Source organism: Cryptomeria japonica, chromosome 7, assembly GCF_030272615.1.
Source record: "Cryptomeria japonica chromosome 7, Sugi_1.0, whole genome shotgun sequence".
NCBI classification, from domain to species: domain Eukaryota; kingdom Viridiplantae; phylum Streptophyta; class Pinopsida; order Cupressales; family Cupressaceae; genus Cryptomeria; species Cryptomeria japonica.
In genome coordinates this window covers 259979191-259999759 of record NC_081411.1, presented here as the reverse complement: position 1 = coordinate 259999759, position 20569 = coordinate 259979191, and the positions used below count along the sequence as shown (strand labels likewise).

The 20569-nt window shown below is 37.3% G+C and overlaps 1 protein-coding gene across 1 annotated transcript; it reads right to left on the bottom strand.

Annotated features, from left to right (window-relative positions):
- Positions 1–1422: 1422 nt before the first annotated feature.
- On the bottom strand, positions 1423–2852 carry LOC131061205 (basic leucine zipper 19; the record flags this gene model as incomplete). The annotated part of the gene is made up of 1 exon (XM_057994740.2): positions 1423–2852. A coding segment is annotated over one exon (705 nt), but the record flags the coding sequence as incomplete, so codon positions are not given.
- Between the last annotated feature and the right edge of the window lie 17717 nt (positions 2853–20569).

Below are 20569 nucleotides of genomic sequence, written 5' to 3'. Positions count from 1 at the left end.
TCGATAAAATTCAAAAATAGAAGGATCAAACAGTCTGTATCAAAATGCACAAGTAAAATCATTGACCGAGGCATACGCATGAGATAAGTATGGATGCATCTCCTTCACAATATGTCTTAAGTTCTTAACAAAGTTCTCTATAATCTATCAAGAAAGAATCAGTTTCACCAGTCAACAAACACCAATAATATGGACGACAAAAATACTATGATTATGAACATCCCTCATAGAACAACTTAGAATGTCTCTCTAGTCATCAAGGTCCTAGTGCTAGGACTTGAGGAAAGAAGAAATCTGCGGAAGCACTTAAGGACGACTTAAAAAAGTTGTATGAACTTCATTAGAACATGTACCAGCAAGAACTTGAAGCTGCTGGTACTTTGAATATGTTAAAGTAGTTCTTGTTGTCTCTGTTGTTTGTCTGGTTTTTGCTGGGTCTTTGTTGTTTGTTCGCTGCAGGTCTGCTGTTTCTTTCCTTTGGGGCAGCTTTTTGTTCTCTGGTTCTGCTGCGGGTTTGTTATGTCTACTTTTTGTGCAACATTTTGTTCCTTGGTATTGTTGCTGGTTAGGATTGGTTATCTTATAAGCAGCTTTTTGTAAAGGGTTTTGGATCCCTTCAAATCTATTTTATCCATAATCAAAAACTCAAAAACTTAAAACGTCTCTCACTGGTCTCCACCATTGATTGCATAAGAGTCTGATTATCAAGGGATCAATGCAAGAATTGTAGATGTTCTACGATCTAACAATTTGCTACCTACGATTAAAAATTGTATCAGCCAACACATGGCTTCTAGCACACCGAGAGAGTTTTAATGTTAAGCTAGTATAAGCAAAGATGAGACCAAAAAGTTTCAGGAACATGTAAAAATTATATTGGCTTCTAGCACACCGAGAGAGATTTAATGTTAAGCTAGTATAAGCAAACATGAGACCAAAAAGTTTCAGGAACATGTAAAAATTATACTTTACAAAGTTCTATTTAAGTAAAGGAAGCTTACCAAATCCAAACCAGTAATTTCATCACTAACAATTTGCATTACATTGAATGTACACTAAGGACAATTAAAAATACAGATATTCTGCAGAAAGTAAACTACCAATATAGTTTGAAAATTATAAATTTTGGAAAGCATGCATTGCAAATTTTGCAATGCTAATCCTTGAACAATAAAATAATCCCTTTACACAATATAACCAATGGATGCGAGTTGCTGCTATAAGAAGTCAAATATTTTCAAGGTTTAATTGGGAACTGTGATTAAATTGAAAAGCTAAAGGCCAAGGACTTCAAAGTTGCAAACAATAAATTCACATATGAAAATAAAACGTATAAACTAGATGCAATTGCAAACGAGCTAAGATTTACATCAAGGATTGTATTGTAAGTTTGTAACTACTACCTGGCATCAAAGGCGTGCATTACATCAAAACTACAAATTTGTACATTTAAATTATAAAATTAAAAGTACATTAGAAGCATCTAAAAATGCTCAAGACCTTTCAGTTTGTTTCAAGGTGACCTTCTAAGTGTCCCTGTATACCCAACAAGAACACACAGAAACAACAGTATAACTATAGACACATCACAAGCTGAACCAAACTAGGATGCATTTATAGATATCCAACGAGTCCACATTCTATGCCCCTCTCTTACTGTTTGATATCTGCTCCAGGTATATGTAACATATGCCCAAAACAAGTAGTTTTATATCCAGGTTCAAGAGAACTAGCCATTTTCAAGAATCCTTTTAAAATTACAAATTTCCTACAGTTTCCAGCTATCAATTAGCCATATTGAAGATTCTTCTGCACTGGAACTTCCTCAACATCCAACTATTCTTCTCTTTGATGATAACCTTGAATATTGGCTATTCAAAACTAAATGTGCATGTGCACTGAAGATACATTTTCATCACGAATGTTGCTTCATTGCACTGCCCTTCAAGTAGATCTGTAGTTATGTTCTTTACAAAACCATAATTACGAAAATGGCCAATACTCCAATGTTACTACTCAGACCAATCCTCCTTGTCAGGAAAGATTCCCAGATATTGATAAGACTTGGGAATTAAAGAATGTTCTGCTGTTACTGTACTTTCAGAGCTTCAGAAGTGTGGAGCCAAATCCCCATTCAGTTTAAAACCTTAACAATTAGGATTAGAAATTTCACAAATTCCTTCCCATGGCAGGGTATCACCATTTTGACTTGCAGCTGTCCTAGATGTCTCTAAAGGTGCATGAGGGCAGGTCACCTCAGTTTCACAATGAACAGTAATTCCAGCATTGTGAGGTTGGAAAATGCAATTCCCTTCTTTAATATTCCCACTGCATGGGCTTTGGTAAGGAAAAGTGCCTAACTCAGACTCTATTTTTACTCTGAAGTCAGATAAAAGAGTTCTTAACCTTGAAACCTCAGCCTCAAGAACTACTTGGCCTTGCAGTCTTCTCAGTAACTGCTGGTTCATCAAACGCAATTTCTGCACTTCCTCTTCTAAATAAGCAGTATGTGCTTTCTTTTTCTCCCTATACTTTCTGACAGCTTCACGGTTCCCTAAGGGCCTTTTCTTTTTCTCTGTGCATTGCTCTGTTTTCTCAAGCAAACCCTTCTCTTCTTCTGTAGAGATAAATTGAGTATGAGTATGATAACAAGTATGGGTATGTGCATTATCTGGTCCAGGGGGATTGCAGGTATGAGTGTGTGTGCATGTGTGACTATTTTTCTTCAAAACATCATCCACAAATGTGTCCATGGATGTCAACATGGAAAAGTGGGTAACTAGATCAGGACTAGGAAATACTTCATCATCAGAGAAATCAAGCTCCCCATCGTCCGTTTCCACAACCAGATATCATTGCTTACACACTCAACACCTTTTCCTATCAAGAGCATCACTACACCAGATAAGCAATATAGATAAAAACTAATAGGAAAAGCAGTAACTACGTTAAGGAAAAAAATGTGATCACCAAATTACCATTAGAAATCACCTGAGGAAGAATATCTAAAAGGAATAATACATTTTGGGAATAACAAATAAAAAATCTGATCAACAAAATTTTCATTAGAAATCATCCAAGCAGGAATGACCGAACTAGAAATAATTTTCATGTAAAAATAGTTTTGTGAAAGTCCTAATGTTGGTTAAAATTTGAGCTCAAAATGATGACCCACATAACACAATGATCATTGACATCACAATGAGTACCATTAAGTAACTGCGCCTTTGTTAAGAACCAATTTAGCACCATTTTGGAACTAAAATAACAAATCAAATAAGAAAACTTATCACAGCATTAACAACCTGCATGGAAACTGGTGCACAAAACAGATGAAGAAATCTTGACCCCATTATCTGCACTGAATAGAGCATCTGCCTAAGGAAATGATACAGTCATTAAAATATGCACACAAACAAACCACCTCGATAGAAGAAACCAGTTCCTATATTAAGACAATATTCACACAGCATCCTAAAGCTCAAGTGGGCATCAAACCCTGCAGTACAAACAACCACCCATATCAGCTTTAGAAATCCTCACCCCAAAAACTTCATTAAAAAATATTCATTATCAAATCCAACGAATCATGGTGTAATTGTAATGTTGGTCTCTTTTAAGATTACTGGCATTAAAGCCCTTTTCATAATAGTCAGGCAGCCCAAAACCCTTTTAGGTATGTGGTCATCCTGTGATGAAATGGATAGCAGGGTACATTCAAGTATGACCCTGATCTGCCTAACAACATTGCCACTTTATGTCCTGTTATGACTAGTCCAAACCAAGGGATAAAGAGTAATACATAGAACAGGAGGGAAGGCAAGTTAGGGCTACACTTATGTAGGAAGCAAGCCATTTAGAAATTGAAGCTGGGAAAGAAAGTTAGGTTGCAGTTATGCAGAGTGCAACCCCGGATAAATAAAACCGTCTGCCATGGAAAGGCACAGACAGAGCCATACAGCACATAACCGTATTCTGAACATGTACTCTCTCTCGAACAGTAGCAATAAAGAGTTTTGGTACTAAATTTCATTTATCTCTTCTTGTATTCTCCTCTTATTAGTCAAACTAATCTGATCATTTCTCTAGGATTAATCTTCAAATAGATGTACCGTATTAGCTTTGCTGTTACAAGCTAAGTACTTCCAAGCATTTGTTTGAATCAAATTCAGATAAGATTTAAATTTTTAATAGATAAAGGTAAGGGTGATTTCTCTTATTAATTAAATTGCTCTGTTCTTTCCAGGATTTAGTTAGAATAGTATTATCTTTGCTGCTACAAGCTCTGTACTGGCTTCTCACTCTGCCCCAGTGCCCGCAACTTGTGGTGCCCCCTCTTGTCCACACTCCCCGTGCTTTTCCACAGGCTTGGTCATGGAAAACTGTGCTTATTGGGTTTTCCTACCTCCAAAAGGCAAAATGTCATCACTCAGACTTCTACACAGGCTATCTTTAACTTCCTGTGGTGGTCTCATTGCCTAGCTGTCTTCTCTCACACTCTTTTCCTCCTCAAATTGAAACACAGATGGTCTACTTGAATTTATCCCTCCATATCACGAACTTGCAAACTATTTTTTAGACCAATTCTGACCTTGATAGAACCTTGCACAATCTGCAAGTTGAAATTCAGACCATTGAAAACCAGAGTTCAGTCAACAGGCTCCAAATTGTCAGTCCACAACATTTCAGCAGACAATCTTGATTTGATTACAATGGAGGGCATATGTGATAGTGGTGTTATACTCCAGGTTTTCGAAGAATATGTTCATTGGATTTGGCAGATATTGGTTCCTGGTATTAGCCCCTGTTGAGAGAGGTATTGCTATGGTGAGAGCACTGAGTCAGCGAGGAAGCCGATGATGCAGTCTTTTTTGGACATTGTTGCTAATTGTTTCAAATGGAGGGGGCCATTGAGATGCTACTATGTATGGTCGACAGGATGTATTATTGTTTGACTGTCCTATTAAGGCCCATTATCACTGCTGCTCTTGCAGTCAATGTTTTTAATTCTGCTTATATTCTTGAATGTTTGTGCAGAGATGCTGAGGTTACTCAGCAACATTGTTCGCTGTGTTTCAGCTGTTTATACTGCTATGTTATGTACACTTTTCTTAAAAAGTGTGTTCAAGCACGAAACAGGCACCCTTTAAATTGTCCAGCTACAGAACTGGCCATATGATTTACCCTTGTTGCTGTACCTAATTTTGCTGCTGTATGCTGTAACTGTTATTCTTTTATATTTTGCTTATTCCAATATAAATCAAAAGTATCATCTTTGAATCCAATTCAGATCAGATTTAATACATATGGGAAAGGACCCACTAGTTCACAACCCCTACCTTCATGCCTCTCAAAATCACAGATGGGCATTTCAAACTATTCAAATTTTAGATGGGCATTTCAGACTATTCAAATTTTGATAACAGTTTACTTGGCAAGTTCACTGCTTGGACCTAAGGTTTCAGGTCTATATCATCAACTATAATATCATATTAGTATGTCTTTGTTGAGGTGTATAAAGACATAGTTGTACTTTAAGTCAGGTTCGCGCATTCATGTGACATCACAGGATTGTTGATTTTTGGAATGATGAGAACATTTCTTTCCATTTTTAGTAATAACGTTCAGTACTTAAAACGTAGAAGTCACAACTAATAGGCTAAACTGTGAAAGATAATGCTTTTCAAATCTATGAATTATATGTCATGTTTTGGAATGCGCTCAAATATGGACCCTTTCCCGTAAAGGTAAGAGTAGGGCTTTAAGTCAGTCACCAAGCCTGACACCCATATTGTATGCAAACAGGTTTATGGAAGCCTAGAGAAATGTTTGCTATTAAGCTTAAATTTTGTTCAAATTTTGTATGGGTAGGTATCAGCCTCATGATTATGCTCAATGGTGAATTCGAAATTGCCAATCCCCATTAAGCAACATTCATGGACACGCGAGAACTAATGTTTTGAAAGAAAATAAGGCATTGCCAATGCAATTTTACACCTTTGAGAAAAAGAAAATAACTTACTGCTCAGTTCGTTGAATCTGCCCAAAGAAACTAAAAACCCTCCTCAAAAAATTTTAAAATTACATCCAATTTTTGTGCTAGGCCAAAACAGTTCTTTCAACAAACACGCCAAAATAATACAAATCGATCACACCGCTGAATCCAGCATTAACCTACCCATTCTAGTTTAATACGAAAACACAGGGAAATCAAAATCTCCAACCCGCATCCCGTACAAGAACTTTCAAGAATTTCAAAGAAGACATTCAGGGGCAATTTGTTTTCCTAAAATCAAAACAAATTCCTCAACAAAAAGTACTTACACGAACTACAACAGAATGCCTATATGCCACCATAATCGGGCTGGTGGTGTGGACCCAAATAAGGTTTCCTCCGGACAGCCAAAATCTTCGCTTTCTTTGTCCCTAAATTACACAATACAGTCGACAACTGGAGTAAAGTAATTGTTACCGACATACCTAAAGAATACGTTTCCTATTCTCGATCATTTTTGGTCCGGGCGATTCCTCGTCTTATGGGAAGGCAATCAAAGTTTTATTCACCTACACACGACTTTTGGACCAGGTTCAAATAACCGGACAATGTAGGGCATAGTTTCCTTCCAGGGGGTTTGGAGTTCATGTAAACTGATTCGTACAACAGTTATTGAGCTTATTTGGGGAATTTTCTTTCAAAAAGGAAAAGATTTTTATGCATTTATTTATTTATTGTAGTTTTCCCCTGAGATTTTTTTTTTGGAGACTGCATGGCATTTTTTGTTACATTGATCTGCTGGCATTGACTCCCTTGACTACTGTCCATCCAGCCTCATAAATGCACATTTAATCGTATTTATTAATTCATTGAAAATAAAAAATAATTTATATGTATAAATATGTTAAAAAAAGAACAAAATAAAATATGTATAAATGTGTTCAAGCGAAATGAATAAAATAAATACAAATTGAAAAAAAATAAAAAAAATTAACACAATATATCACATATCACTATATAGTATTAAAATATTTTCTCAAAATAATTTCATAATGAAATGAAAATAATAAATAAATATATGAATTTCGCCCTTACAAATTTATTTAATTAAGATATTTATCTTAATAACATACAAAAATACATAAAAACTTTATTTCTTTAAAATTACTTATTTTTAAATATATATCAAATATATTTTTATTTTAATTTTTATATACACATAAAAACATAAGATATCTTACTCTCAAACATTATAATCTACAAATCTTTTTAGAACCTCCAATGCACATTTTACCCTAATTATTAATCTTTTCTGGTAATTAATAATTAGGGTAAAATGTGCATTGGAGGTAAACCCAAAGGGGGAGGAGGTGTAGGGCTCCGCGACTGGAAGTTAATTAATGAAGCTATGGGGGCAAAGTTAGTGTGGCATATGTACAGCAAGCCGGAGCAGAGATGGGTTCGCATTCTTCAAGCTAAGTATTTGGATAATGGTGATAGGGAAAGGATTCTCATGGTTGAAAACCCCCTGAGAGGATTTGCTCTTTGGAATTTTTTGGTGAATTCTAGGAGCTTGATTACTAATCATCTGACTTGGCGGATCGGAGATGGTCGTAAGGCGAGTTTTTGGCAGGATTCTTGGGACGGTTGCCCATCTTTGGATATCAAGGCCCCCCAACAGATTATCCAAAAGACCATCCAACATTGGGGTAGAAGACTCTCTTGAACTGGGACAACAAATGACTTGGAAGGATCCTCGTGATCTGGACTTGGAGGAGGCTAATGAAAGGTTGATGAGGAATATCCTAGCTAGCAGAGAGGTGACGTGTTCTAGGGAGGAAGATGAAACAATATGGTGTGGTGCAAAGAGTGGTAGTTATTTTGTTAAGTTGGTGTACACCTTGTTGGAGGCAGAAGGCAGGAAGGTGGATTGGGAGGCTAAGGTTTGTTGGAACAACTCTTGTCTGCCGAAAGCAGGTGCTTTCTCTTGGTTGGTAGGCAACAATCGGATTTTGATTGGAGATAGACTCAAAAGAATGGGGTTTGTGGGCCCCTTCCGTTGCATGCTTTGTAAGATGGAGGAGGAAGATGTGGATCATCTTTTGCTAAATTGCGATTTTGCCCAAGAAGCCTAGCATTTTGTGTTGCAGAGGCTAAGTCGGAAGGGGCCGTTGGTAGGGAAATTGCGTGAGTGGTTGGACTCGTGGTCAGCTTTGCATAAGTCTTCAACCTTTGCTACAATTTGGAAGGTAATGCCTTCAACTGTTATGTGGGAAGTCTGGAAAGAACGGAATCGAAGACTTTTTGAGGATAAATCGGAACCAATGGAACGCTTTCTGATAAAGTTGGAGAGGGCAATTTTGGAACTAGTCTCTAATGTTGCTTCCCAGGTTAACATGGCAAAGACCCCTTTCACTCAATTTGATGTTGGTATCCTGATGAGATGGTCTTTGATTAAATTCAGGCCTATTAATAGGCTTTTGAGGGCTAATCCTCCTAGGAAGGGCGATAAAAGTCAGGAGTGGGTTCCGACAGATAAGGGTTGGACCAAGATCAACTTTGACGGGGCTTCAAGGGGGAATCCCAGGATCTCCGGGGCAGGGGTCATATCCCATGATGAGAGTGGAAGTATTCTTTTCCTTGGAGCTAAGAGACTGATGGATGGTACGAACAATGAAGCTGAGTGTCAGGCGGCAATTGAAGCCATTCTTTTGGCTTAGAAATTGGAGGTGAAAAAACTCCATCTTGAGGGGGATTCCCAGATAGTGTTGAATGGTATTGCTAGGGGACGGATGGAGGCCTGGCACCTAGACAAACACATCAGAAGGATGAATTACCTTCTGAGTGGGTTTGATGATTTTAAGGTATCGCATGTTCTTAGGGAAGCGAACGTTGAGGTTGATGAGCTTTTGAATGTTGGTGCAAATAGTTCTTTGGCTGACCATTTTAATTTATTTGAGGACCTAAGGAATGTGTGTCCTCTAGAGTTTGGTTGATAGTGCTTAGGAAGCGAAAGGAGAATCCGAGACATGGTGATGAGTTTTGAGTGATTTGTTTTTGATTCACATGATGGAGGGGAAGTGATGAATCACGTGGTTAGTGATCTTTGTTCTGGTTGCAAGTTGTAATGGCGGCACAGGTGTGATGATGTCAGTGTTTGAAGGTATGTTCAGCTGATGATGCATGGTTTGAGGTGAAGCGTGTGAAGTAATTATTTCTTGGAGTGGCTTTGGTTATTATAGGGCCTCATCTCTTTGTGTTTTGGCATTTCGTAGTGGACGATTTAGGCTTCGTGAGTGCAGGTTTCAGATGCGAGTGTGGGGAAGGATGGAAGCCAACTTCTCGTTGTCTACAGATGGCCAAATGCCTGCATTTCGTGGTTCAATTTCAAGCAATTAACTGTTGAACATTTTCAGGGTAGATGAGGAAGTTTTTTGGAGGGTTGTGCACCTAATGTTTGGGGAAAAAATTTTGGACTCTGACTGTCACCCGCGAACAAACCTAGATATCTCGTCCTTGTTTGTGGTGTTGGCTTTGATGGTGGGAGATTCGATAGATGTGGTGTTGCGGGTGACATCCCTTGTGTTGAGACCTAAATGGTCGGGTGGTTTGGTGAAGGTGGTAGCTTGTGTGGAGATTGGCAAGGGTCTGAGAGTGGTGCAAGGGTCGTGGCGGCATCTTGGTGAGGAAATGGGAGCTATGCAGCCGTTGGTGGTGTGGTCGGCTTCTTGTTCTATGGATGCTCAAATGGAAGATGCAAGAAATGGGTGGAGGGATGTCATGAAGTTTGCACGGGAATTGGGACCAGCGGAAAGAGAGAAGATGCATGACAAGCAGACCCCGATGAAGTCGCAGGCTCCAATAAATGAAGATGGGCGGCCACTAGTGCATCACAAAATCTTGCGGAAGAGTGCGAAGGTGGTGGATTGCAGTTTGCTTTGAGGTGGCAGGCTGGGAACCTTGACAGGTGGAGGGGTGGAGATACCTGAGGCAGGTCCTAGTCAAGGCATTCCTAATTTCTCTAGAGAGAAGGCCCTTGGTTGGTTTCGGTAGGATGGTCTCATGGGGGTTGTCGGGTTTGGGTGGGGAGGATTTGTTGTAAGGATTGCATATGGAATGGTAGGCTATGTAGGTGTGGTGTCAGTCTCGAGTTCTTTTGGTTTTGTAGGGGCTAGACCCCATTTTGTGGATCGCTGATGATCAACTTTAAGCATGTATACTTTCCTTTTTAAGCAATATAAATCTAACCTGGTTATCAATCAAAAAAAAAAATGTGCATTGGAGGTTCTAAAAAGATTTGTAGATTATAATGTTTGAGAGTAAGATATCTTATGTTTTTATGTGTATATAAAAAATAAAATATAAATATATTTGATATATATTTAAAGACAAGTAATTTTAAAGAAATAAAGTTTTTATGTATTTTTGTATGTTTTTAAGATAAATATCTTAATTAAATAAATTTGTAAGGGTGAAATTCATATATTTATTTATTATTTTCATTTCATTATGAATTTATTTTGAGAAAATATTTTAATACTATATAGTGATATGTGATATATTGTGTTAATTTTTTAAATTTTTTTCAATTTGTATTTATTTTATTCCTTTTTGCTTCAACACATTTATACATATTTGATTTTGTTCTCTTCTTTTAACATATAAGTAGACAGTTGTTTCATCATCAATCATGATTTTTTACATCTAATTCAATTTCAAATTGTGTGCTTCTTTATATTGAATTATATCTGTGATATGAAGGAGTGATCCCGAATGACATAGATCTAACCCAAAGTTTAAGCTTTTAAAACTCAAATTGTCAACTCTCATATGTTCACATCAGTTGTTAAGAGCTAACTTAGTCTACAATTATGTAACTAAACATTATATTTTAATATTTCAAGACATTCATTTGAACTTTAATTGAATGTCTTGGAACATCCTAAATCATTTCAATAACCTAAACAATTACAAGGAATATTCTTAAGAACATTTGGATTTGGACCATTAAAAAGAATAGCACTTGCAGTAGAGTTTATGTCATGTCCACATTTTAACGTATGGAAGACATAATTCATTTATTTAAACACATAAAAATTTTATCTATTGTGTGAGCTTAATGGTGTTGCATGTGCAATATCATTTCAAGCATGTCACTTCAAAGGCAAGGAAGTGGAAGAAATGTGTTCGGGTGTGGCAAAACCCATGATTCTCCTCACCTTACAATGGAGGTTGGCCTAGTTAGGGTGTAGTGTCTTGTGCAAGACACCTCAAGGGACATCCATCCCAAGATCAATCCTTTTAAGGTTTATACATGGAATGAAGGAGGTTAAGCCTCCAAGATGAGACTCAATCCCTCAACTTCAGTAGAGTATTCAACTTAATTGCAATACAAAATAAACGTTTGGCTTAAAAAGCTAAACTAAATTGTGCACAAAGATATATCATTCATCTACATTAAACTTCTAAGGAATACATTTAATTTCTCCTCTAACATTTAGTCTTCTCATTTTTCCATACTACTTTTTTTCTTATTGATCAAAGTTGATTACAAGAAAATAATGGCAGTTCAAAGGAAACATATGTTACTTATTTAATCTTTACTATTCAATGTTTAATGAGACAACTTTAGACAACCCTTCTTCCCTTGCATTTAGTTTATTATATTGATGAAGGGTTCTAATTTGTATTTAAACAAATAAAATAAATGTTTAATTAAATCAATTTCCCTAATTTAACTAGTTACATTAGCAAATGTTTAACCCAATTTATCTAACTTAATTTTAAAATATAATAACTAATTTTGACTAGGAAATGAACCTTTAAATGCAATCAATATTTCCCTAACTAATTTTTATCACTCGAAGAATTTAATCACAATTAGAGACAATTCTATTTTCTCAAGTAATTTCTAAATTATACAAATAATTAACTTAATTGAAGTATAAAAAAATATCCACATCCTAATTGATTGGTGAATTATTTTAAAAATCTTGTGAGAAAAATTATTTAATGAATGACAATTGAATGTTCTATGCAAAACATCTTAATTGGGTAATACTCATTAATTTATCTATAATTTTTTTTGACAATAGGGTTAATTAGATATCTCATAAAGAGAATATGACTAAGTGATATTCTCCCTTAAGTTTAAATTTTTATTTTTCTATTCGACTACTAGGGCAAGCGCATAAAAATGGGGAACCAAAAAGTTGTCATTTTATATTTTGGCCCCCATTGGAGCATGAAACGATAGCCAAATATGATGTTCATGTTTAGGTTTAGAATTACCAAACCTTAAGCTTGGTCAATTTAAACCAATTTTCTAGTGAGCTATGTGGATAGCGCACTTTAGAAAAGTTATAAAAAAGTGCAAAGTTGCCCTCATTTCTACTATTTTCTTTCACAACATGCATGCTTTTTCTCCTTAGACCCACACTGATGATCAAAGGTAGCCATATTTTCTCCTCAAACCCATGCTCAAAAGAGTATAAGAGAGAGTGGAGGAGGGAGAGAGAGAGATAATGGGGAAAGGAGGGAGGAGGATATTAAGAGGGGAAGAGGAAGAATGGGAGGTAAATACCTAGAGAGGGGAGGGAGAGAGAAGAGGAGATAATAGAACAAATACAGAGAGGAATAAGAAGATATGTAGAGAGAGGTAGACATGGATGGAATGAGAGACCTCATGAAGGATGAGCTAGAGAAGTCATAGGAGAGAGAGAGAGAGAGAGAGAGAGAGAGAGAGAGAGAGGTAAGGGGGAAAAGAGAGATATGGAGAGGGAAGGAGAGAACTAGAGAGGGGATAGATAGAGAGGTGAGAGATTAATAGGGCGAGAGAGAAGTGAGAAACCTAGATGGGGAGAGAGCCTCTAGAGTGAGATAGACATAGGGGGGTAGAGAGATGTGGAAAATGGGATATTGATGGAGAGGGAGTGGGGGAGAACCATATAGAAGGGAGAGAGAGGGGTGGAAGGGAAAGGTGATGTTATAGACAATACATAGAGAGAATAAGAGAGACTAGACTAAGCGGGTGAGAGAGAGATGGAGATAAGAGGGAGGGGGAGATAGACAGGGGGAGGGGAAGAAAGGGGGAGAGAGATCTAGAGAGGGGAGGGAGAGAGAGAAGAGGAGAGAAAAAGGGGGTCTATGGAAGGAGGAGATAAATAGATGTGAGGGGAGACAAAGAAGTGAATGCGAGAGTTCATAAGGGTAGAGGGATAAGGGGTGAGGGAGAGAGAGGTGGAGAGGGAGGGAGAGAACTAGAAAAGGGATCGATAGAAAGGTGAAAGACCTAGATGGGTAGAGAGAGGAGTGAGATAGATTAAGGGAGATTGAGAGAGGTGATTAAAGAGACATGGATGTAGAGGTGGATATATGGATAGTGAGGGAAGGAGAAACCTAGAGATGGATCAGAGAGAGGGTGGGAGGGAAAGGTGATGACCTAGACAATAAAGAGATAATAAAAGAGAGTGGACTAAGAGGAAGAGGGATATCAGGATGAGGGAGGGGGAATTAGAGATGGATATGGGAAGAAAGTGAGGGAGAGACATAGAGAGGGGAGGGAGAGGTAGAAATGGAGAGGGTGAGAGACCTAGGAAAGGAGATAGGGGAGAGGGAGAAGAGAATGAAAGAGTTCATAAAGGGAGAGGGGTAAGGGGGAGGGATAGAGGGGTGGAGAGGGAGGGAGAGAAATAGAGAGGGAACATATAGAGAGGTGAGATCCCTAGAGAGGAGAGAGAAGGGAGAGACCTAGATGGGGAGAGAGGGATGAAATAGATAAAGGAAGTAATTGGGTAATTTGACCTAGATGGAAAGGGAGGGAGGAAGAAACTTGGAGAGAGAGAGAGACAGATAGATAGACAGACAGACAGAGAGAGATAGAGATTTCATAAAGGGGTAAGGGGGAAAGAGAGAAGAGACCAAGAGGGGGAGAGAGAATTGAGAGGAAGAGAGCCTCTAGAGTGAGATAGATAGAGGGGGATATAGAGATGTGGGTAATGGGACATTGATGGAGAGGGAGTGAGGGAGAACCATGGAGAGGGGAGAGAGAGGGGTGGAAGGGAAAGGTGATGCTATAGAAAATACAGAGAGAGAATATGAGAGACTAGTCTTAGAGGGTGAGAGAGAGATTGAGATAAGAGGGAGGGGGAGATAAAGAGGGGGAGGGTAAGAAAGGGAGAGAGAGAGGGGACAGAGAGAGAAGATGAGAGAAAAATGATGGTTATGGAAGGAGGAGATAAATAGATGTGAGGGGAGAGAGAGAAGAGATTGAGAAAGTTCATAAGGTTAGAGGGGTAAGGAGTGAGGGAGAGAGAGGTGGAGAGGGAGGGAGAGAACTAGAGAAGGGATAGACATAAAGGTGAAAGACCTAGATGGGGAGAGAGAGGGGTGAGATAGATTAAGGGAGATTGAGAGAGGTGGTTAAAGAGACATGGATGGAGAGGTGGATAGATGGAGAGTGAGGGAAGGAGAAACCTAGAGATAGGTGAGAGAGAGGGTGAGAGTGAAAGGTGATGACCTAGATAATAAAGGGATAATAAAAAGTAGTGGACTAAGAGGAAGAGAGATATTGGGGTGAGTGAGGGGGAAATAGAGATAGAGATGGGAAGAAAGGGAGGGAGAGACCTAGAGAAGGGAGGGAGAGGTAGAAACTGAGAGAGTGCAAGACCCAGGGAAGAATATAGGGGAGAGAGAGGAGATAATGAGAGAGTTCATAAAGAGAGAGGGGTAAGAGGGAGGGAGAGAGGGGTGGAGAGGGAGGGAGAGAAATAGAGAGGGAAAATATAGAGATGTGAGAGCCCTAGAGAGGGAGAGAGAAGGGAGAGACCTAGATGGGGAGAGAGGGATGAATTCGATAGAGGGAGTAAGTGGGTAATGAAACCTAGATGGAGAGGGAGGGAGGAAGAAACTTGGAGAGAGAGAGAGAGAGTTCATAAAGGGAAAGGGGTAAGGGGGAAAGAGAGATATGGAGAGAGGAGGGAACTAGAGAGGGGATAGATAGAGAGGTGAGAGACCAAGAGGGGGAGAGAGAATTAAGACACCTAGATGGGAAGAGAGCCTCTAGAGTGAGATGTTAGGACCTGGAGGCAACTGAGAGGGGGGGTGAATCAGTTGTCTATTAACTTCATCCCAAATATAACTTAACCAAACTTAATGCATAATACTGATAAACCAAACTTAATGCCGGTAGATAGTTTAGCAGTTAATAACAGTATCGGTAAAGTTTAATGCATGAAACAAAAGATAAATAACATCCACAACACATAACACAGATATTTGTACGTGGAAACCTTGTAAGGGGAAAAACCATGGTGGGAAACCTTACCCACAATCAGATGATACTACTACAGATAGTATGTGTGTACAAATGGGGTCTGCACATGCAGAAAGGCCAACTGCCTAGAGCTCACTACTCAATCACAAAATGGGAGGCACACTGACTAAAATTGGATGGTTAAATCCAATGATAATCTACTGCTCAAAATAGCATCTTCATATGCTAGATTCAGTACCGGTTAAGCTCTGATTGACTTCTTCATACCTTCCTTGAATCTTCAAATGATGTATGCGTGTATAGCTCTGCTTATATTCACATATACCTTACTACAATCCTTTTTCCTCAATCCTTCTCTATCTTTAATCTTACAAATAAGATCTTACATATATACCAAAACCTAAGACCAAATGTGTAGGTCGTCTCACTAAGATATTACAATAAAATCAATTACAAATGAATCAATATGCGATGCATGATGTCGGCTCAATGCATTTACAATAATAAGAAATCAATAAAACATCTCCATAAAGTGTCGTGCTGATCTGAAATAGATAATGCTTGTCGGTCCATAACTTAGACCTATTTGCTGGTAACAACAAATATGCAAACTCGATTAGACCAATAACCAAATCACCAAAACCAAGTGTCCAAACAATTTCTTCGACATAACCAAGTAATCTCCAGATGATAACAGATCATCCCTAGTGCCGATGAACAATATAACCTGTTGGTGAACCAGATACCGGTGACTGTGCATAAGTCACTGAACATGTCGATGAACATAACCAAAGATCTCCACAAGGATAATTGCTGATAAGTGTTGACATTAATGACAAAACCAATGCAACACATCCATAATACCAACAATCTCCCCCTTTGGCATTGATGGCAACACAAGATGGAAAAACCATCTAAGTGCCAAAGTAGAAATGCCAAAAACCAAAAACCAACAATCTCCCAAAGAGATCATTAACCAGAAATCAAAATACAAATATAGAGAGTAACAATCTCTCCCCTAATGAATAATCTCTCCCCAAAAGATAATGTGTTTTTCCATAGATATCTCTCCCCCTTTGACATCATATGCCAAAGTAATACAAAACCAAATACAATCAGTTCATATAACTTATTACAAATACCAATTTCTATAACCAAATTTATTCAATCTACTCCCCCTGAGAAGTAGCTCTCCTTCATCAAAGGCCAGAAAAAGATTTCTCTGTTAATTTTGTCAATCTGATGCCATGCTCCAACTGCCTAAGTTTATACTGGTGAGGGTATAACTCTAAGCTACTCTCTTAGATATTCAAAAGTTTCCTTGGGCAAAGGCTTAGTAAAGATATCTGCAATCTGCTCTTTAGTATTCACATAAACCAATTTCACTTCTTTTGCTTCAACATTCTCTTTCAGAAACTTGAATTTGATAGAAACATATTTAGTTTTAGAGTGAAATACCGGATTCTTTGATATATCAATTGCTACCATATTATCACAGTAAATGATTATAGGTTCTTTGCATTTTACCTTTATGTCCTTCAACATTTGTTTAATCCATAATACCTGAGTACAATTAGTTGTTGCTGCAACATATTCTGATTTTATTGTTGATAGTGATGTACAACTTTGTTTCTTGCTTAACCATGAAATTAATCTACTGCCAAGAAAAAATGCTTTGTCGGTGGTTCATTTTATGTCATCTACATCTCCTACCCAATTTGCATCTGTGTATGCACATAAATCAAAATTTTCATCTTTAGGATACCATAAACCAAGATTTGTTGTGCCTTGTAGGTACCGGAAAATCCTATTCACTACTGATTCATGATTTTCCTTAGGATTACTCTGAAATCTTGAAACAATACATACCGCATTCATAATATTAGGTCTTATTTGTGTCAAATATAGTAAACCTCCTATCATAGACTTGTATCTTGTTAGATTAACAGGTGTTGATTCATCCTTCAATAATAGTTTATCTGATGTAGTCATAGGTGTGCTTACCGGTTTAGAGTTTTCTATGCCAAATTTCTTAAGTAATTCCTTCAAGTACTTTGATTGATTTATGAATATACCTTTATTAGTCTGTGAAATTTGTAATCCTAAAAATAATTTTATCTCTCCAATCATAGACATTTAAAATTCTTCTTGCATCTTATTAGAAAAGTCTTTACACAATCCATCTTCTCCTCCAAAAATAATATCATCAACAAAAATTTCAATAACCATGATGTCATCATTAGTCACTTTGTAGTATAAGTTTTTGTTAGCATTACCTTTAGTGTAACCAAGCTTCAGAAGATATTTGTCCAATCTAGCATACCAAGCTCTAGGAGCTTGCTTCAATCCATATAAAGCTTTCCTTAACCCGCAAACCATATCTTTGTCATCTGTCAAAGAAAATCCATCAGGTTGTTTAATGTAAACTTCCTCTTCAAGATCACCATTCAGAAATGCACATTTAACATCCATTTGATATACTTTATAGTTCTTGTGTGTTGCAAAAGCTAAGAATAATCTGACTACCTCAATTCTAGCTACCGGTGCAAAGGTTTCATTGTAATCAATTCCTTCTTTCTGTGAATATCCCTTACACACTAATCTTGCTTTGTTTATGATTGCCTTACCATCTTCATTAAGTTTAGTTCTAAATACCCTTTTAGTTCCAATTACATTTTTGTTTTTAGGTCGGGGAACCAATGTCCATGTGTTATTATTTTCAATTTGTTCCAATTCATCTTCCATAGCCTTAATCCAATGTTTATCTTCACATGCCTCATTAATAGTTTCTGGTTCAATTTGAGAAATTAGACATACCTCTTCATTTGCCAGTCTTCCTCTAGTCATAACACCTTGATACTTATTCCCAATTATTTGACTTTCAGAGTGGTTCAATCTTACATACCTGGGTGTATTCACTTGTTGTTGTTCTTCAGTCACTGTGGAATTCTCAAATGATGCCAGTGTGACTGGATCAACATTTTGTACCGGTGTACTCATTGTAGATTCATTTGTGATTATCTCAACTACCGGTTCAGAGTCTTTAGACCTTCTAAACTGTTCATCAATCTTCACAATTGTACTTTCATTGATTTTCTGCAATCTCTTGTTAAAACATCTATATGCCTTTCTCTTAGATGAATAACCAAGAAATATTCCTTCATCACTTCTAGGATCAAATTTGCCAATATAATCATCTCTCCTAATATAACATTTGCTTCCAAATATTTTGAAATATTTAAGAGTAGGAGTATTACCAAACCATAGTTCATGAGGGGTCTTACTGGTTTCACCTTTGATGTGAGCTCTGTTGAATGTATAAACAGTTGTATTCACTGCTTCTCTCCAATACACGAGGTAGGTTTGCTTCTAATATCATGCTTCTAGCTGCATCCAAAATAGTTCTATTCTTCCTTTCCACAACTCCACTTTGCTGGGGTGTCCAAGGTGCTGATAATTTTCTTCTGATTCCATTCACTTCACAGAATGTATTAAATTCCCTGGATGTGAATTCACCTCCTTGATCTGATCTCAAACATTTTATTTTCTTACCGGTTTCATTCTCTACCATGACCTTGAATAGTTTGAATTTCCCAAAAGCTTCTGATTTCTCCCTGAGAAAAGTAACCCAACACATTCTCAATGATTAGCATAAAATATCTATCTCCTTGTAAACTTCTAGTTCTTGCTGGACCACATAAATCAGTATGAATTAAGTCAAGAACATTATTGGATTTTTCTGGAATACTCTTAAAAGTTGCTCTAACTTGCTTTCCAAATTGACATTCCTTACATACCGGATTGTGAGGTTTAACAATCTTAGGTAAATCCCTTACTGCCTTAGTTGTACTAATTTTCACAATGCAATCAAAATTTACATGACAAAGTCTCTTATGCCATAACCAACTTTCATCAATATGTGCAATCAAGCATGTCTTCTCATTGTTATTCAAATGAAATATATTACCTCTAGTCTGATTACCGGTTGCAATTTTCAAACCAGTTCTATTCATGATTTTGCATTTACCATTCTTGAATTGTAATTGAAATCCCTTTTCAAATAATTGACCAACACTCAAAAGATTATGCTTCAAGCCTTCAACATAGTAAACATTATTAGTATTGTGCTTACCATCAAAAGATATAGTGCCTTTTCCTCTGATCAAACAAGCTTTGTCATCTCCAAATCTTACTAGACCTCCATTGTATTTCTGAAAGGTCAAGAATTTACTCTTATCACTAGTCATATGATGCGAACATCCAGAATCAATGACCCATTCATCCTTATCTTCAATTTTAGCTGTGAGGGCTTGTTCTACCGGTTGAATAGTAGGTTTCGGTTGATCTTCTATTATTGCAACAAAAGCCCATCCATTTTTTGCTGGTTCTTCATCAGAATCATCAGTAACTCCTTCATCAGCATAGTAACATGATTTGTCTCTATTCTTCTTAAATATGTATCTCTGATATTCAGGGTTAGGCTTATATGTTCTTTTAGCTTCTTCTTTCAATCTTGCATGTCTATCAAGACACCTAGATGCCATATGACCAATTTTATTGTAGTTAAAACATTTAAATGGTGCTTCACCTTCATACTTACTTCCAAATGGACCTTTAGGCATTTTCCTTGCAAATAGTGCTTCAAGCTCTTCAAGTACTTCATTCTCTCTTTTGATTTCTTCAAGTTCTCTAGCATAGAGTTCTTTCCAATCAGATTTTTTAGATGATGATGATTTTGCAGATGATGAAGCTTTGAAAGCCAAATCTGTCTTAATTGTAGCAATAGGACCAAATTCCTCAAGTTCAAAGGCTGAAAGTTTTCCAAACAAAGTATCTCTAGATACTAATGCATTAGGCATTGTTTTGAATTCATTAATAGCAGTTACTTTCATTTTGTATGCCAGTGGCAATGCTCTTAAAACTTTAGAAACAATTTCATCTTCACTTAAGGATCCTCCACAACATTGTGTACCCAAAACAATTTCATTAACTCTTTCCATAAAAGCAGAAATCCTTTCATCTTCTTCCATTTTCATATTTTCATACCTGACCCGAAAGCATTCTAGTTTTGCAATTTTGACAGTGGTATCACCTTCATTCAATGTTTCCAATTTATCCCAAATAGCTTTAGCAGTAGATCGATCTGATAATCCCATGATTTGTTGATTTGACAATGCACTCAAAAGTTCTTCTCTTGCTTTGCAATCATTCTCCTGATCTTTAGCTAAGGTTGGTGGATTAGGTTGACTCTAAGTAGGACCAATATAGCCAATCTTTGTAACATCCCATATGTCTTTTCT